This window comes from Neodiprion virginianus, chromosome 4 (assembly GCF_021901495.1).
Source record: "Neodiprion virginianus isolate iyNeoVirg1 chromosome 4, iyNeoVirg1.1, whole genome shotgun sequence".
Classification (NCBI taxonomy): domain Eukaryota; kingdom Metazoa; phylum Arthropoda; class Insecta; order Hymenoptera; family Diprionidae; genus Neodiprion; species Neodiprion virginianus.
This window is the reverse complement of record NC_060880.1, coordinates 9,105,904-9,125,430: the sequence shown is the minus strand read 5'-3', so window position 1 is coordinate 9,125,430 and position 19,527 is coordinate 9,105,904. Positions and strand designations below refer to the sequence as shown.

The following is a 19,527-nucleotide window of genomic DNA, read 5'->3' as shown; positions in this document are numbered from 1 at the left end:
GAACGATTGCAATTGTGTTTAATAGATTTTTTCTCATATTTATAACTGCAATTTTCCCAATTTTTTGGTTTTTTGAGATTTTTTTAAATTTTGAAACGTTAATGGGACAAAAAAACTTCAGATTCAGATTCAGTGGAACAAAATACATAAAAATCATACTCAATCTGAATCCAAACAATTTTTTTCATCCCGATAATTTCGGTTTTTCATGATTTTGTTACGTCCTCCAGACTTCATATTCCTTTCCCACGCTCTTAGTTACCTTATGCTCTGTAATCTACCCTTATCGTTCGCGAGTCAGCAGGTTCTCCTGTAACTCGCGGCTAGCTTGCCTGCTACATCCGGCAGAAGCAGGCAGATCCATCCCAGCACTCAAGCAAGACACCTATCCCTCTAAATCAAGACCGTACCCTTTTTCCCTTGACCGACTCCGTTGCATTGACCACGAATAAACAATCATATACTGTAAATCGTTTACCTTCCCTTAATACCGATCCCTTTCTATTCCATTCCCTTCCTGCATTGGGAGTAGTAGCACGCGAGTGCATAGTCGACGTGAACGGACCCTACAATAGCCAAATAACACCTTGGCTGGGCGTGGAGTAAGCTCCGATTACCGCTCATCGGAGCCTACGCAATCTACCCCGTAACAATTTTATGCAATTTTTTTCGGTTTTTCGCAATTTTTTCAAACTTTGACAGCTCAACGGGCTAATTAACGTTCATATTTAGATTCAGTGAATTGAATAACATGAAAATCATACTTGATCCGAGTCCACAAAAATTTTATCATCGCTGTGATTGCAGTTTTTCGCAATTTTTTGCCTTTTTTTGGGTTTTTTGCATTTTACTCAAATTTGGAGAGAGACCGGACCAAACGGACTTCAAATTCGGATTCAGCGGGTCGAATTACATGTCCGTAGGTGGAACCGGTCAAATGTACAAATAACATTTTTTTTTTGTGTGCCGGTGTAATTGAACAATGACTGGCGAAATGGGCCACTTAAAATCAACAGCTCCTTTCAAATTGTCGGGCATTAATTTGTTGTATGTGTATAATTCAGAATATTGATTACTTATGGCTAATTATCTTTCCATGATCTACAGTAGAGCGTCGATTATCCGAACTAATTGGGACCGGGAACCATTCGGATAATCGAAAATTCGGATAACCGAACAGTGTGAAAAAAACGCTGATTCGTTCAATGTATAAACATACGTATGTATTTAAAACAGATGAACTATCTTCTTATTATATACATAGTACATTTTGTTAACATTTATAACGGTTACGTAATAGAATATAGTGTACAAAATATATGTATTGAAAAACAAGTGTCTATACTAATTTTATAAGTGGTAGGTGTATGTACATACTTGGTTTACTTCTTTGGAAAAAAGTTCATGATTTTCCTCTGTTTTACAACGGAAGCTCGCTTCTTTGCAGCCAAATCCCGCAATCGTTTCAGGAGAAGAAGTTGCGTTTGACAACATTCAGGTTGTTTTTCGTACCACTCCATCGCCGTTTCCAGAGCCCCGAAGGCCTCACCGTGAGAGGGCTGCTTTGACGCTTCCACACTTTCGTCGCTGTGTTTGTCATCAGAATCACTATCTTCGTCGTGGAGAACTGAAGATACGATTTGATCGTCGGTTAAAATTTGATAGCCGGGATCGTTCGCGTCATCTTTCAGCCAATTTTCGGCGTCATCGTTGTCACATTCCGTGAATCCAGGGATGGCGTGGAAGATTTCAACGAATTCATTTATGCCACCTTGCTCGCAATTAGAAATATCTTCTTGAATCTCGGCCTGCGTTTCTTCTGAGGGTGGCCACAGTTTGTTCCAAGCGTTCTTCAGATTTCTTTCTGTTAGCGATGCCCACGCATCAGCTATCATGTAGCAACAATGTTTCAAATTTATGGTTTTCGCGAATTGAACAATACTGTCTTCGGTGTTTTCTTCTGCCATAAACAGTCTCCTAAGAACTTCTTTTCTATACAATCTCTTCATTTTCTCTATCACACCCTGATCCATAGGCTGGATAAGAGATGTTACGTTCGGTGGAAGGAATCTGACTTCGAAGTCTGGATCGAGACTGTTCAATACCTCAGCGGATGGATGAGAAGGCGCGTTATCTAGGAGCAGCAACACTCTACCAGTTTTATGTTGAGCCTTGCGCCATTCTTTAACGTTCTTCATAAAATCGTTTGTGTACCAATCGCAAAACAATCTTGAGTTCATCCAAGCACTATTCTGGGCTTTATAGATCACAGGCAAGCCAGTCACATTTTTGAAGCACCGCGGTTTCTTCGCCTTTCCGATAAGTAATAACGGTAATCTATGAGTGCCGGCTGCATTAGCACATGTCATAGCCGTTATTCGTTCTTTGGACACCTTGAATCCGGGTGCTGCAGTTTCACGCCTAGATGCGAGAGATTTGGTGGGCAAAGACTTCCAATTTAACCCAGTCTCATCTGCATTGTACACATCATCTCTAGAATATCCTTCCTCTTCTACGATGGTAGCGAAGTTCTGTTTAAACTTCTCAGCAGCCTCCGAATCTGCCGATAACGTTTCCCCTTGAACCTGAAGTTCTCGTATTCCATGGCGAGTCTTGAAGTTTTTCAGAAATACAGAGCTGGATTTAAAATCAGACGATCCGCCGATTCTATTGTTCAAGTCAAGAGCTTTCTCACACAAGATTGGACCGGAAATTGGTTGTCCTAAACTTCGCCTCTGCGTGAACCACTCGGATAAAGCCTTGTCGAGAACTGGATTCTGCGCGGATTTTAAAGCTTTTCGTTTCTGGGCCCCATGTTCACCGTCCGACGTTGACACAAATGACAAAATTTTATCCTTATTCTTTTTAATGTCCGTGATTGTTGCATTTCCCACATTGTACGCGAGAGCTAGAGATGCACCGGTCTCTCCTTTATCTAGCTTAGAAAGAATCTCTCGTTTTTGTTCCAAGGTAAGAACGTGTCGTTTACGCTTAGAAGTTAAAGGACTAGACGTAGAACTCATTATGAACGTGAGTTAGGAATCACATACAATCAGATTCAATATCGGGGCTCGCTCTTTCACAGCTCTGCAGAAAAGTACATAAAGACTGACACTGGAAAACTAAATGCGCGCGAGCTCCTGTCAAGCGGGCGGAGGGGAGGTACGCCGTGCAAGTCTGAGCTCGCGACCAGGTAGAACCCGCGATACGGTCCTAACAGTTGCACGACTCGGCCATAAAACATCTGGTCGCCAAATGCAAACTGCACATGCACGTCTACGCGGACCTAACGGTCAACCTCGGTCAGGTTTTCCGTATACCTACCAACAAACCTAATCACTACCCCCACAAATCTTTCGGATAATTGACGTTTCGGATAAACCAAATCACCATTCGGATAATTGACGTTTCGGATAACTGACGTTCGGATAATCGACGCTCTACTGTATATTCAAATTTTTATGAAATAACAAATTGCTATTTGTTTGTATAGAAAGTTTGCCAATCTGCAATTATCACAAAATGTTCGCAAATCATCAAATCGGCAGCCGTTGATTGCTTTGACTACCTCATTAGAATGTTTCCCAACCATGATTTGGAATTGAGCGAAACAGTCAAAGTTTTGATCAACAAGTTTCATCTATGCTCTGACACAGGTAGGATAAATAATTGTACAATATTTGCACTACATGTAATAAGTACATGATATTTGACACTTTTAGAGAGAGCTAAGTACTTCAAAGCTTTGGGATTCATAGTAAAATACAACCCTGGAGTTATATCCTCTGCGCAATCCACCATAGTTTTTGAGAGAATCATGAACGATTATGACAAACTGGTAAGCGTTATTACTATACTGAGCATATTCTATGTTAGAAAACTTCCATGCGAAACCAGACACGACGCAGACTTACATATTATTTCCGCATTTTACTAAAGGATCGCTAAGTATATTCTTACTTGCTCTTTTTTAAAATACTCTTGAATCTTGATCTTGAAAAAATAAGAAAACTAATTTTCAGATTCTTAAGCCGCGTGTACATCTGAGCACGCACAGGCGCGAGGCAAGGCAGGGCCGAATGGATGTCTTGTTCTTGGATTTTTTAATTGCGTACAAAACGGCCGAGGCAGCAAACCCGGCAGTCTTCCAATTGCGTTCGTATCGTCCGTTGCACTTGACAAGTTAAAACGCAGTCCACGGCGAACCGAATTCTCTTTAATGTACCGACTCGCGACGATGGCGTTTGGGCTGTCTTGATCCACACGCGAGGCAGTTTGCCGCACCTCGGCACACGTCCGCAAGCGTACACTGGTTTCGCCTCGCCTCGTCTTGTTACCGTTCGTGTTCGATGTGTAAGCGGCTTTACCAATCCCGCTCCGCAAGTCATTCAAACTATTCTAACAGATATAATGGAGAATTTTTTCTGGTACTTCATTAATGGTTTGTTAAGAAAGACAGAGTGTAGAAAATAACGATAAATTTTGTAATACATATATTTCATTCTGTGAAAGTACACTTAATTTTCATAATATTCTTGAAATTTTCACTTTTTTATCTCGATGGTATTGAGTGGTGAAATCTCAAGTCGTTGTGAAACATAAATTTCTATTAAATCTGTTGTAATGATTTGACTGTGGTAAATGATACAGATCGTTCAGTTGGTTTCCCATTCATCCGTTCAAGAATAACCATGATCTTGAGATGTATGCTCCAAATGAAAATAGAATATGCACGAAAAAATGTTGGTGGCGCCGTACGCTCAACTCACACTAAAATACGCGGAGCGCTGGGTGATTCGAAATTAGTGAATTTGCTTACTCGTTGCAGCTGATATTTTGTCCCCTCAATGGTACGGCAGGAGTACATGTTGGTAAGTCAGTGCTCCTAATATGCGGGTTTTGCGCAAGGCTGCGCAAACCTATCGAATAAGCTTTGTGCACTTCCGACACGAATAACAGTTTCGACCTCTTTCGAAAATCGTAATTGCTTTCGCAAATATTTCCGCGGAATCGCGGAAAATTTTTGTCCATAGTCTTACAACAAAATTGAACTCCTTTTCTGTACCTAAAGAAAAAATAAATATCAAAAAAACTAATTTCAATCAAAGGACTAGGACTTTTATTAATGCATTCAAAAACCATTTGTAAGATTCTCTCAATTTTCAGATAAAAAATGACGAATTTATACTCCTTAAATATTCATCTCAGCAAAGTTGATCAACGCGGGCTGATTCCATTCCTTTTTTATGGTTCTGAAGCGCCCCCGCAAATGCGATGAGTAGATTGACCATACTTGCGAAGAATGGATCTGCCAACTTTAGTACCATTGGAACACCTAACACGCGGTGGAGCTGCGCTTATTTGTCTCGGCCGAGTGACTCCACCAACATTTTTTCCGTCTGGTTAACGAAATAAAATTTAAAAGATATTGAATTCAGTATCATGTCACTTTCTATCAGTACTACCTCATCACCAATTTACATTGCGAAGCAATATGTACGTAACTGATATTCTTCTTGAAAACTATTCGAGTGTTTAAATTTCAAAGAGGGCACGTCATAGCATACTCATGATCAGCGTATCGTACGTATATGCGTAACGCTTGAAACCCGTATTGATTGATTTGAAAAATTATTGTTACGCAAACGTTCTGTTACATGGTCACCCACTATACTGGTACGGATTTATAAAATCGATCTCTTTTGTGAGAAAACTGCAGTACTATTACTTCGCTGATATCTTTAACATTGTTATTGACGGAATAATAGTCCTCAATCAACGACATTATGTAGCATAGTTTGTTGACATGAGTTTTGTGACATACTCAAGTCAAGAAATTAAAAAAAATATTAATTCAGGGTTCTTAAGTGGTTCAGAATACCTGAAAGTAGGGGAAATGGTTAAGTCATTTCATGGCTAGTTTTGCATGGAATTTTACATCCAAATCTTAATTCAAAGCATGTTCAAATGTTAAATATTTCTTGAAATTCTAGTATTCCAGATCTGAGAAAGGTTCACAACCAAGAGATTTGGCAATTTACCTTGATGTTTTACAAAACTTATTGAGAGATTTTTCTCCGCATGAATCACATGAAATATCCTACAGTTACTACAAAAAATTGTATCGATATTTGAAGGAACTAAGTGAAATCGATCGAAATCAAACATTAAAATTTGTTAGCCGAGGTAAGCCTATAATATGTTCGCATAATAGCTATACTAGCTCCTAATCTTTGTCCTCCATTCATTCAAAAATGTCATCCAAGATCTAAAAAATCCAAATCATCCTAACCAATTTTTGTAATCTTGGCTCATTTTAAAGATTTACAAAATATTTCATTACTTATCAAGATTTGTACTATAATAATATAAAAATACAATCTATTTATATTTTTAATTATTATCAGGAAATTTCAAACTTCTATCAGTTGCCGGAGTAACAATAGCGATCAGAATCAATTTGAACAAAAATTACCATAGTCTCCTATTCTAGCATTGACTTTATTCTATCGGTAGAAACTCTACTTCAAAATATTAATGCTTGCAAAGTATTCGTTTTTAGAATGTCACGTGCGGAGCGGTCTCGCACGCTACTACTTAACCCTCTACGAGAAGCGTAGAGGTTTATATTTAATTTTTCGGTGGATTAGCAGGTGATCGTCCTGTACAGGGCGATCCTGGGGATTGGGTAGGAGAAAAATGTGCTTGTTTTGTTATTAGAAATTTTATGGAATCCGAAGCTTTAATGAAGTTTGAAGTAAAGATAATAAGAGAAAATGCGGGACGAGAAAGCAGCGTTACAGAATGTTCTTAACCTAAATGTTCGTACTCATTCGACTACTCACTCTTCGGTGGTTTCGATACGAATCCGAATGGATCAATCATACGATGTCACTCACATACGATTAACACTATGCGTCTCTACGAGTTCGTGGCACGAATTTCAACACTTAATGTCTAGCTCCTGAAGGCTAATATCGCAACGCGTATAGAATTAGAGGAATTCTCTCTATTCGTCGGTGACGCTCAAAGACTGATATACTCTTTACATGATAGCTTCTGAAGGAGCCTGGTTTCCGTTCATGTGGATTTTACTCTGTCTCTAACGGGACTGACTTCGCTCGCTCGTTCGACACCCCTTGGAGCGTCGGACAGCGAGCAAGGTTTCCGTCAACGTTGCAAATTTGAAACAAAGGCTCGCCTCGCGGTGATCATCCTCGAAGCGCGTGATCTCGCACTCGCCTCATCCCGGTGTTGATTACACCCAGGATCCGGCGAGCGCGAGAACGCTGACGTTGCGATGCGCGATGGTCAACTGCGCCGCTGCGGTTTGATCGTACCACGAACAGAAATACAAGGGAGTTATATTGAGATATTTGAGAATAATTCAGCGAATTAAGATTATGCTTCCTCGTAAATTTATATTATTTTAGGAGTAAAGTAATGATATATTTATATGTGTGTGTATACAGGCGGCGTACGTGACAAGGATATAAAACTTTCATACAAAACAATCTCAAACCTTTAACTATGTTTCTTTTCTGACAAGTTTCAGAATATAGTGTTGAACAAAGTAAAAGTGTGGCAGTACGAAGACACGAATAAAACATGTACTAATAAGGTCAAGTAATAACATCAAAATCATGCGCTCCGTAATTGTGTGGAGTTCATATTTGTAATCGAAGTAATAGTGCATTATACAAGCGACCAATTAACAATAAGTAATGCATACTTACGTATGCATTAGCAGTGGTGCTCATCGAAATTATTTTAGATTTTTCGTTGCTTCACAGACTTTCAGTAATTTTGCATTGAATAAAGTAGTTTTATACGGGCCACACAAAAAATGCGACTCCAATCATTGTCATTGACATCGAATTCAAATGAAAATGAAATAGCAAGGAGAGTTCTGGATATCCCTACACTACCGGCATAACGGACACGAACCTTTTTCTAAAATATAGAATGTAAATTCGAAAACTTTGGTGATTTTGAAAAAATAACGACGGAGCCAGGAATCGAACCTGGCGTCTAGAATGTACGAGGGTGCGGGTTATCCCCACTGAGGCTTACTTATTGACGATCGAAAAAAAAATCCTCTGCATTGTGGTTTACGGTACTATCGTTTTTGTAATTATCGGATAAAGTTACCCAGATTTGCGTTACTTTTCACCTTCATCGATGAAAAATCTCACGTTCCACCTTAACCACAGTGTCATATGTTACTATCGTCTTTACAATGATTGTATAAAATACGCGTTGCTTTTGACCTTTATCAAGAAAAAATTTTGCGTTCCCCTTTCACCACAGTGTCAACACGTATCAAGCAAGATCGAGGTGTAAGCGCGAACTCTTCCGAAGTTCGGCAAGCGTCAGTGTCTAGAAAGTTCTTCCACCGTTTTTAGATGGAGCTCCAAGAAAAAAACATATCGTTTCTTTTAAATTACTCTACTAAGCATGTTCCCAGTTTTTTTAGGGCATTATACGGTATGAGCAGCTTTGTATACACATATGGTTACCGCTTTTGGAAGAGGCTCCAATGTATCGTGAAGTGTTAGGCGGTTCTATCACGTTGGAAGGTTCTTTTATCTTCTTCCGTTTCAAGTATGAGCTTGCTGTAGCTTTTCGAGTATCATGACGATTTGGATACTTGTTCTGTTGATCACTGGATGCGTCTTCGTTTAAAAAAGTATCGTCCACTGCAGAATGTTCAACGGTGTTCGCATCGATATCATTATGAAATGGATTGCCTGCAAAAAATATAATGTGCAGGATGGAAGGGAATATTATGATCTTAAAAAACATTAATCACTACCTTTGTTTGAAAATGGCTCACTTTTCAACGAAGTTACATCTCTTAAAGTGCTTGACACTTGTGGGGTCATGCTCAATACAGAACTAATCCCCCCAGTGAGTTGAAGCTGTAAATCCTGTAACGGGCAAACAAATATTGCCAATGAGAAGATTTATTCCGTCATTATAAATTGGTAACTGTGTGGAAAAATTCACTGCCGTCTTTCTTCAAGTATACAAAAGATTGGAACATACCTCCTCTTCTGGAAGACTGTCTGCACAGTCTTTGCTGCCTTCGATATACTCTGACCCTACAAGGCCGCTAACCCGCAGCTCGAACTCCGTGAGATCTGACTGATTGATGACCTTGTCGCCAGTTACCTCTCGTGCTTTCCTCAAATTCCTTGCTTTAAGTGAGGTACGACTTTTAAGTCTCGCCAAAGCTTAACGATAAATATATAATTTTTTACATCAAATTTTTTCCACTAACCCAGATCTCACATTAACTGAGACAGATACACCTTTTATAACATACAGGTATAACCTACGACAGTCACTTTCAGGTGCTACTAAACTTCGTTACATTACATACCACTTGTCATTGCTCCGGAGTTTTTGTCGCTCCTTTTAGGCTGTTAAGCTCTTCCGCCATGTCTTTCCACTTCTTTTGAGCCTCTTGTCTTCCATTCAATACCTGAAACTTTCCTTCGGCAAGGCCTTTGTTGAGTTTAAAGAAGTCCATCATTTTTAATAACTGTACATCGGATGCCCGTGCACTTCTTGATTTCTTACTAGAAAATAATAATTGTAATGATAGAAACCATTACAGAACGTTGCATGATTTTTCATATTCTTTTACTTTGGGCTCAGTATACTTACACTGTTCCATTTTTCTCCATTTTTGATGAACTGCGAAAAGTTTACAAAAAAAAAAAACGCGAAGAAAGATCACGGAAAAGATACAAAATACACGATTTCTACCAGATTTTTAGTGATAATATCTGCGACGTTGTCAAATTTGCTGATAATCTATCGACATTTATCGCTGCGCCTGTGGATAGTTTTGCATCGATGAATATCGTTACGTCCAAGATACAGAATCACCCTACGTCGCTAGCATCGTCGATGCAAGCGACAACTGTCGCTAGCTAACGACAGCGCTGATCGTCGGTAGAGAGTTACAGAATCCCAGCCCTGGCCCCTCACGTCCAGCTTTGAGGACCGCCAGCTCGGAGACTTCGCGTTGAAGTCCCCGGTAACGATGATCCTGCCTCCTGCTGTTTGGATGCTGGCCTCCAGACCATCCAGCTGGGCCTCGAAGTCGCTGGGCGTGACGTTCGGCGAGAAATAGCAGCTGAAGATGGTTAAGCCACTCGTTCTCGCCCAGACGAACCCCTCCCCTCTTCCCCCCAGCGTAAGGGTGCCCGGGAGGTTGTTCGTCGCCATTACAGCCGCGTCCCCCCTCTGATCCACCAGCCAGTTTCCCTGCTTTCCCGCGCCGCTGGGTTCCGAGACGATTAAGATCCCGGCCTTTTGGCAAGCAGCGGTCTGGGTCAGCAGGTTCTGGGCGGCCCGGCTCCGGTTTAAGTTGACCTGGAGTATTACTACCCCAGGCCTGCCCCCGGGTCCCGTGCTGGTGCTGCCCCTTACTCCTGGCATGTTGTGGTGGAGAACTCGAGCCTCCGCCCGAACGATACTCCCATTGTGGTGGGGGAGAGCATCACCGGCTCTACGCCCACCCTTCCCGTTCTCTCCACTTCCCCATGGTTTGGCACCCTTGTGGTGGCCCGCCCATTGTGCCGCAGCTTGGCCTTCTGGAGCTCCTCCCTGAAGGCGCCGCATCTGCCGCTCTCGGAGAAGTGGTCCGCCCTTACGCCTTTGTCGGCACATAGCGTGCACCTCGGTCCTGGCTTGGGACACTCTTTCTCCTTGTGTCCCCTCTCCCCGCATTTCCTGCACGCATCAGAATTGTCGCTGCCGAGACACTGGGCAGCGTGGTGCCCATATCCCTGGCATCGGTGGCACCTGTCCACCGTGATCCTTTCACGGATCCGGCAGACGGTCCACCCTATCCTTATTCTGCCTAGGGTAACCAGCTTGCGCGCAGTCCGCTCTGGGATTTTGCATAGCGCGGCCTGTGTCCCCCGGAAGCTTACCCTCATTTTCATCGGTGCCGTCAGGGGAGCTGTCAGGGCGTCCGACGAGGCCGCCCTTACTTCCTCCTCCGTTGTCACCTCGTCCAGGTCCCTGACCTCCACGATCATGGACGGCTCCAGGGTCGAGACCTTCGTCTGTTCCCCCAGAACCCCCCTGACCGCCTTACTCAAAGCCTGGACGCCGCTGGATCCCTTTACCTCTAGGAGGATGTCGCCCCCCCTCGTCCTCCTCACCGGGGTGACATTGGCCCCAGCCTTGGCTGGGTCCACTCCCACCTTGACTTTTTTCAGAACATCGGCGTACTTGCTGCCGCTTTTTTACTTTTATGAGGATCGCGTCGGGACGAACCGGCTTCCTCCTGGGCCCACCCTTTGGTTGGGCCACGGCTGCCGCTTTCTGGTTTGGTGGGGGCGCCGTAGTAGCGGGTTTGGACGTCCTCTTAGGGTGACCTCTCTACACCACCTCGCTCCAGCTTCCGGTTTTCCCCTCTTCCTTCTCCTCGGGTCGGGGTCGCTTTTCAACCGCCCCCGCGGTCGGAGAGATCTCCTTTCTTTTGGTCGTTGCAGCCTCCCGGATCATCCCGGCTGCCTGTTCTTGTCGTGGTGGTGGTTCCCGTGTTTTCTGGGTCACCTTGTCCCCAGTCACGCGTGGAGCCTTGGCCGCCTCCAGCTCCTCCTCCATCCTCCTCCAGGCCCTTTCGACCTGGCGGGCGACTATGGCCGCCTTGGCCGTGTCCTCTTTTAGCGTCACGTTGGTATTCTTGTGCGCTAGGGCGAAGCCCTTCATGCCCTCGATGAGAGCAATCAGGGACTTCAGGCAGTCCCTACCGCTTACCTCCACGACGCTGCTGGTGGCACTGGGGCAACTCATCGTCCTTGCCCCCTGTTCGGCCATGGCCTTGGGGATCGCTCCCTTCGGTCCGGACGCGTCCACCTTCGCCTAACTAGGCTAACTTCGCCGAACTAGCGGCGTCTGGATTGGCGCAAGCTCCCTCGTCTGAGCCTCCACACTGATGGTCCGCTTGGGCGGTGGTGGTGACCTTCGGAGGCTCGTCCTTTTCGCGAAGGGGTCCACCTCGAACACTTCGAAATCCATCTCGTCATTACTATTGTTTCTGTTTGTTTGGTTTTTTTGAGCCATGTCCAAGTGATTTATGTCTAACGACGGTTCGGCCATCATGGCAGCTGCACCGCGGTGCAGCATCTATCCCCGCCGGAAAGAATCCTAACCCCGTACTCGCACGGAAGCTGCTTTCAGCTTATCGGGTGGTCAGCCCTATCCATGCGATCCCCCCCGCCCCCCTTACCTCTTTAGGGTCTTCCGTCCGGGGGATTCCCCTGTCAATCCGAGCCAGGGTAGGCCCCCATTCGGGTGAGACCTTGCCGGAAATACCCTGCCAGCTTCGGGTATGAGGAAATACTAACCAGGTAATTCTCCATACATGCACCCGAGATCCAAGTTTCAACCCTCCGATTGGCTCCAGCCAGCTGCAAATAGCGGTTTTCCCATTTCAAACCTGCGGATTCCTAGAAACCCACAGAAAAGGTACAGACATTTTTTGCAGCCCTGGTCGGCCGGATTACTAGTCCGACCTTGTCTAGTCTCGGTAGAATATCTTCAGAGACCCCGACCACATCCCATTCATTCAGCACGCATCCATCTCCATTCCCTCACCCAGCCCCGAAAGGCTGGGCCGGTTGTTCTTAGTAGGCGCTCGTCCAGACTCGCCTCGGCCCTTAGATTTTGGGGTGTCATGGCGTCGGTCCTCTAGATTCATTGCGGCTGACAAGCCCCTACACCACGACAAGGTGACAACCGACGTAGGGGAGGGGAACCTTTTTTTTTTCTTTTATATAGCGGCGAAGGGAAAATCTTCGAAAGACATCCGGTTGCTCGAATGGATGTCATCGGATAGTGCCGGATTCCTACCGGCTAAAACCCCTCCGCCGCTTATCACCCAGGACAGAGCGGAACCGCTTTCGCATTACTTCACCCCGTCTCTGTAACCGGCCTGTTTTTCTTGCCCCTCGCTCCCTCTCGTGGCGTAGCGTTGACCTGTTCGGCCTGGCTGCCACACGCCTTATCGGTATGTCCGCTGCTTACCACTCAACATTATTATTAGTTAATTAATAACTACTCAGTCTTTATCGGCTAGCCCTTTTGCTTATTCTACACTATGCGCTATCGTACCAACTGATGTTCTTACGCCAGTTAGTATGCACTCCTGTCTTACTGGCTGTTGTTGTTTAATCAGTTCATTAAACAGCCTAGTCACCTATTCCCATTAATCTAATCTAATCTACGTTTTGTCCACTTTCACTGGTTCACCTGTTCGTGGGGGGGTGTCTTCACGCACCTTGTCTTGTACACCCCCTCCATGCGTCACCTTTCACCTCACTGTCTCCGCACCGCACTAGCATGTTTTGCGCGGTGCGGATGTGGTGTCCCCTTTGCACTGTCACGCCGGTTCTTGCCGCCTCCACCGTCACCCTCCAGTTAGACTTGGTAGCCCCGTTCTCCACGGTGGTGCGGTAGTACGGGAACATACGCTTGTGCTCCGCTGAGCTGCCACACTGACAACTGGCGGTGAAGACTGTCCCGTCCAGCACCATTGCGTCACGCCAGGGGGGGTGCATTTCCAGCGGGCTGGTCGAATTGACCAGCTGCTGGGTCCCCCCATACCGTCTCTTGAGGTAGAGGATGGCCCGGCTATTACCTAAGTAATTCACATCACCGTAGGTCATCCGGACCATCGCTCCCTCCTCCGTTGGCCTGGTAGCCGGAGGCCGGGGCTCCCCTCGTCCAATCTGTTTCGCCGCGTGGTCGGCCGCCAAGTCTTCCACCTTTCTGAAAGTGGCGTCGATACCACCTTTCTCCGGGTGCCCTGTTTCGTGTTCATTCCGGTCCTTCAGCAAGCCGCCGCTGCGGAAGCACACCGTGTGTGCGTATGATAGATCGCACGCGCACCCGGAAGCCCCCCCCCCCTTAGCCTGCCTACTAGTCTGGTCACCTGCCTGGCTTGCCGTCCGGGTTGGCCTCCTTGTCTCCTCGTCCTTTCGGCCTCTTCCTTATCTCGCAGCACCCGGCCTATGAACTGGGCGACCGCGTTCCACTTTTCCGGGCTCTCCAGCATCGCCTCGACCAATTCAGCGATGCCTTCGACTTGTCCCGTCGCCTTCCTCATTACCTCTCTGAGTTCCCCCCATGCCGGGCAGTAGAACCAGGTATGGTCTGCATCATCGATGGGGTTGCTGCAGTGATGGCACCTCGGTGTTACCTCCTCACCTATTCGTTTGAGGTACTCACCGAAGCATCCATGGCCCGTGAGGCCCTGGGTGAGATGAAAGTCCATCTGGCCGAACCTTCTGTCCACCCAGGGTACCACTGAGGGTATGGCTTTCCTTGTCCATGCCCCGCTCTCCTCTTCCGACCATTCCTTGTCCCACTCGACTAAGGTCCTCTCCCTCACCTCTTTTCTCAGCCGGTTTCTTGCGGCCTTGCCCAGTCTTCCCTCGGCCTCTGCTATCGAGATTGCTTTTCGCTCCTTCGCCAGGAGGTGGAGAGGGATCAGGCTGGCGAGCACCATCACGGCTGCTGTTGATTTCCGTGCGGTACCCGGAGACTACCCTGAGGGCACAGGTCCTCCCCGCCGCTGCTAGCCTCGCCCTGTTCCGGGCGATCTCGAGGGCGTCTGCCCACACCGGGGCGCCGTAGAGCGCCACGGAATATGTGACGCTGGTCAGCAGCCTCCTCCTGGTGCAGGCCGGACCACCTACGTTGGGCATTCACCTCCCTATCATGCTTGCCACCCTCGTGGCCTTGTCCGCCGCGCTCCGGATGTGGTCGGCAAAGTTCAGCTTGGCGTCGATAATGACGCCAAGGTACTTGGCACTGGCTGCCGGTTTAACCCTGTGCTCCTTGACTTTGATCGGGTTCACCCTTAGCTTGTAGCGTCGGGTGAGAACCACGATCTCGGTCTTTTGCTCCGCCAGGTCCAGGCCTCTGTCCGTCAGCCAGCTTAGGGCAGACTCAATGGCCTCCGTGGTCTTCAGTTCCAGCAGCTCCGGGGTTCTTGCCGTTACCACAAGAGCCACATCGTCCGCGAAGCCGATCGCCTTCACTCCGTGGGGTAGGGTCATTTGGAGCAGGTCGTCGTACACGATGTTCTACAGTAGGGGGCCGAGGACGGACCCCTGTGGAATGCCAGCCGACAGGAGACGCTCCTTTTCTCCCTCGCTCGTGTGGTACAGAAGCCGCCTGTTCTCCAGGTAGCTCCCGACCATTTGGAGGAGGTACCTTGGTATGCCCTGCCTCCTTTCTATTGCCTCTAGAATGACGTCATGCCCCACCGCGTTGAAGGCGTTTCTGACATCCAGAAGTGCCATCAAGCAGGAGGTTGAGAAGCGGCCGCGCCTCCTGCTAGCTTTGCTGGCGATCTCCACCACTTCCGTGATCGTCTGCACGGTCGACCTGTCCTTCCTGAAGCCATACTGGTTGTCCGCAAGTCCGCCAGATGCATCCAGTGCCGCTTCCAGCCTGGCGTAGATCAGCCGCTCGAGCAGCTTCCCGGCGGTATCGATCAGGCTGATCGGCCGGTACTTCTGCGCTAGTCCTACCTTGGTTTGTCCCTTAGATAGTAGAACTAGCCTTTGTCTCTTCCACTGGTTGTGGAAGGTACCGCTCGCTAGGCAGGCGTTGTAGCCCCTCAGGAATAGTCCCGAGTCGATATCGACCGCCACCATTATAGCGTCGTTGGGGATCCCATCGGGACCAGGGGCTTTTCCCCTACTGATCTTCCTAACGGCCTCGACCAGTTCCGCTTCCGTAAACGGTTGCGGCGGGTCCTTTGCGGGCTCTGCCCGGCTAGGCCTTTCGACGTGGGCGTGGATTGGGAAGAGCTCGTCAAGGGCCCTTTCCACCACCTCTGGGTCGTCCGGTTGCCTGGAACCACCTAATTTCCGGGATTCTAACTCATAAGGTAGTCCCCAGGGGTCCTCGTCGACCGTCCTGAGGAGCTCCTCCCAACATCTGGCCTTGCTGGCCTTTATTTCGTCTCGAAGGGCCTTTCTTGCCGCTTTGTATGTGCCGGGTGCTGTGGTGGTTTCCCCTCTTGCCCTCCGCCGTTGCTCCTGCCTTCTGGCCCTGACACACTGGGATCTGAGGGACGCGATCTTCTCATTCCACCAGTGCGTTGCGGTTTTGCCCTTGGGTGGTCTCCTTTTGGGCATCCCCGCATCACAGGCCTTTACCACGGTGGTCATCAGAACCTCTATCTCATTTCCCGCTGCGTCCGCGCTGCGCTGCTCCTTTTCCCTTCTGAGGAAGCTCGCCATCGCGTCCTTGTCCAGCTTCCTCACCACCCATCCTTTCTCGATGCTGCCAGGTGTTCGGGCGCGCGACCTGTCACTGGGCTTCCACTTCATATAAATATAGCGGTGGTCGCTCAGGCTTTCGTCGTCCAGCACACGCCACCCCATCACTTCGGCCGCCACCCCTGGGGTTCCTGCTGTCAGGTCAATTACCGACGAGGCCCCCGTGCTGGCCCTCTGCCACGTTGGGGCTGTACCCTCGTTTACGGGAATGAGGTCTAGCCTGGCCAGGAAGTCCGTGACCACCCGACCCCTCTTGTCCCACTTGCTAGACCCCTAGTTTGGCGACTTCGCGTTCAAGTCGCCGGCCACAAGGGTTTTGGTGCCCACCGCTCTGACCGCACCCTCGAGGTCGTCCAGTTGCCGCTCAAATTCCTCGATGGCCTCGTTAGGCGAGTAGTAGCAGCTAAAGATGGTGAGCCCGCTTACCCTCGCCCAGACGTAGCCAGCGCCCCTGCCACCCGGCTCCAGGTTTCCGGCTAACCTCTTCGTCCCCAGTGTGGCAGCGTCTCCCCTCGTATCCACCGCCCAGTTTTCCTACTTTCTCGTGCTGCTGGGCTCCGAGACTATCAGTATCTCGGCCCCAGGCGCAGCGGCGGTCTGGGTCAGCAGGTCCTGGGCGGCGCGGCTCCGGTTTAGATTGACCTGGAGTATTACTACCCCAGGCCTGTCCCCGGATCCTGCGTTGTCGCTCCTTACTCCTGCCATTGTGGGAAGGAGACGAGCCTCCGCCCGAAGGTCACTCCACGGTTTGTGGGGGAGAGCATTACTGGCTTCACCCTGGTCGCTCTTGCTGCCCGCGTTTTTGCTGGAGGGGACTCCCTCTCGATGGGCCTCCCGTTCCGCCGGTCCTTGGCCTTCTGCAGCTCTACCCTGAAAGCCTTGCACTGGCCGCTCCCGGCGAAATGGTCGGCCCTTGCGCCACCATTTGTGCAGACGATGCACTGAGGGCTGGACCTTTTGCAGTCCTTCTCCTTGTGCCCTGTCTCACCGCACCTTCGACAGGCGTTGGAGTTGTCGATTCCTAGGCATTTGGCGCATGGTGCCCGTAGCCTTGGCACCTGTGGCACCTGTCCACCATGATCCTCCCACGGATCCGGCAGGCGGTCCAGCCGATCTTGACCTTTCCTATCGCCAGTAGCTTCCAGGCAGTCCGCTCTGGGATACGCATAAGCGCGGTCTGCGTGCCCCGGAAGCCGCTCCTCAGCCTAATCTCACCCTCGGGTGGTGCTTTCAGGGCGCTACTGAGGGCCGCCCTGGTCTCCTCTGCCGTCGTGATCTCATCGAGATCCCGGACCTCGATGGTCATAGCCGGCTCCAGCGTCGACACTTTAGCCTGACCACCCAGGGCCACAACGACGGCCTCCTTCAGGGCCTGTGCCCGCTTGAGCCCTTGAGCTCAAGAAGGACATCCCCGCCTCTGGTCCTCCTGACTGCCGTAATGGAGGCACCTACCTTGTCGGGGTCCACCTGGCCCCTGACCCTTTTGAGGACATCCGCGTAATTTTGCTCCCCTTCGGTCCTAATCAGGACGGCATCCGGCCTGACAGGCTTCCTGGGCCTTGGTCCCCTTTCCTTGGCGGGGGCCGCGGCCATGTTCTTGGTTGGCGCCGCTGGCGCTGCTGGCGTTGTGGCGGCTGCCTTGCGGCGGCTTCGCTTGACCACCTCGCTCCAGCCCTCCTGATGGAGTTTCCCTCCCTGTTCTTCCGGGCGCGGCCTCTTTTCCGCGGCTCCAGTTGAGGGGGAGATCTCCTTCCTCTTGTTTGTTGTTGCTGCCTTCTGTTGTTCCTGCTGCAGCTGCTGCGCCCCTGTCTGTGTGGCCTTGTCCCCAGTTTCCCGCGGTACTCTGGTTCCGGCCAACTCCTCCTCCATTCTGCTCCAGGCGCGCTCGACTAGCCTGATGATGATGGCTGCCTTGGCCACGTCCTCTCTGGGGGCGACGTGGGTATTCTAATGGGCCACCGTGAAGGCCTTCATGCCCTCAATGAGGGTAATCAGGTCCTTCAGCGATTCCCTCTCGCTTACCTCCTGCACGTTTCGGGTGGTCAGGCTTACCTCTCCGGGGCAGCTCATCGTCCTTGCCCCCTCGCTCCTGGCTTTCGGGATCGCTCCCTTCAGCTCGGACGCACCCTTCTGCGCACCCTCCCTCGGTGCCTCTACATCGATGAGGATGAGTGACGTCTGGACAGGCGCCGGCTCCATCATCTGCACCTCCAAGGTGGTGACCCGCTTGGGCTGTGGTAGTGTCCGGTGGATGCTGGTCCTTCTCGCGAAGGGATCCACCTCAAAAACCTCATTCTCCATCTGTTTCTCTGTTTTGTTTGTTTTGTTTAAGTGAGCCATATTACAGTAAATTATGTCTAACGACGGTTCGGCCATCATGGCAGCTGCACCGCGGTGCAGCATCTGTCCCCGCCGGAAAGAACCCTCACCCCGTACTCGCACGGAAGCTGCTTTCAGCTTGTCGGGTGGTCAGCCCTATCCATGCGATCCCCCCCACCCCCCTTACCTCTTCAGGGTCTTCCGTCCGGGGGATTTCCCTGTCAGTCCGAGCCAGGGTAGGCCCCCATTCGGGTGAGACCTTGCCGGAAATACCCTACCAGCTTCGGGTATGAGGAAATACTGACCAGATAATCCTCCATACATGCGCCCAAGGCTCTAGATTCAACCCTCCGATTGGCTCCAGACAGCTGCAAATAGCGGTTTTCCCACTTCAAACATGCGGATTCCTCGGAAACCACAGGAAAGGTACAGACATATTTTGCAGTCCTGGTCGGCGGATTACTAGTCCGACCTTGTCTAGTCTCGGAGGAATATCCTCAGAGGTCCCGACCACATCCCATTCGTTCACTTCCCATTCATCCCTCGCCATTCCCTCACCCAACCTCAGGAGGCTGGGCCGGTTGTGCTTAGTGTTAGTCGCTCGTCCAGTCTCGCCTTTGCCTAGGGACTTTGGAGCCCTAGTCATTGGGTCCACTGGATTCATTGCGACCGCCAAGCCCCTACACCACGACAAGGTGACAACCGACGTAGGGGAACCTAACCTAACCTAACCTTTTTTTTTTCAGCGGCGAAGGGGAAATCTTCAAAAGACATCCGGTTGTTCTTGCAGATGCCATCGGATAGTGCCGGATTTTTACCGGCTAAAACCCCTCCGCCGCTCATCACCCAGGACGAGGCGGAACCGCTTTCGCATTACTTCACCTCG

At 49.1% G+C, this 19,527-nt stretch overlaps 1 protein-coding gene across 3 annotated transcripts in view; it reads left to right on the top strand.

Moving 5' to 3' along the window:
* The window catches only part of LOC124302050 (DNA-dependent protein kinase catalytic subunit-like), a 112,379-nt gene that overhangs the window by 21,100 nt on the left and 71,752 nt on the right, over positions 1 to 19,527 (top strand). For all 3 annotated transcript variants that reach the window (XM_046757810.1, XM_046757809.1, XM_046757811.1), the window contains 3 exons: positions 3,494 to 3,656; positions 3,723 to 3,838; positions 5,994 to 6,186. In XM_046757810.1, the coding sequence (XP_046613766.1) occupies positions 3,494 to 3,656; positions 3,723 to 3,838; positions 5,994 to 6,186 (472 nt within the window). The remainder of the gene's footprint in view (positions 1 to 3,493; positions 3,657 to 3,722; positions 3,839 to 5,993; positions 6,187 to 19,527) is intronic.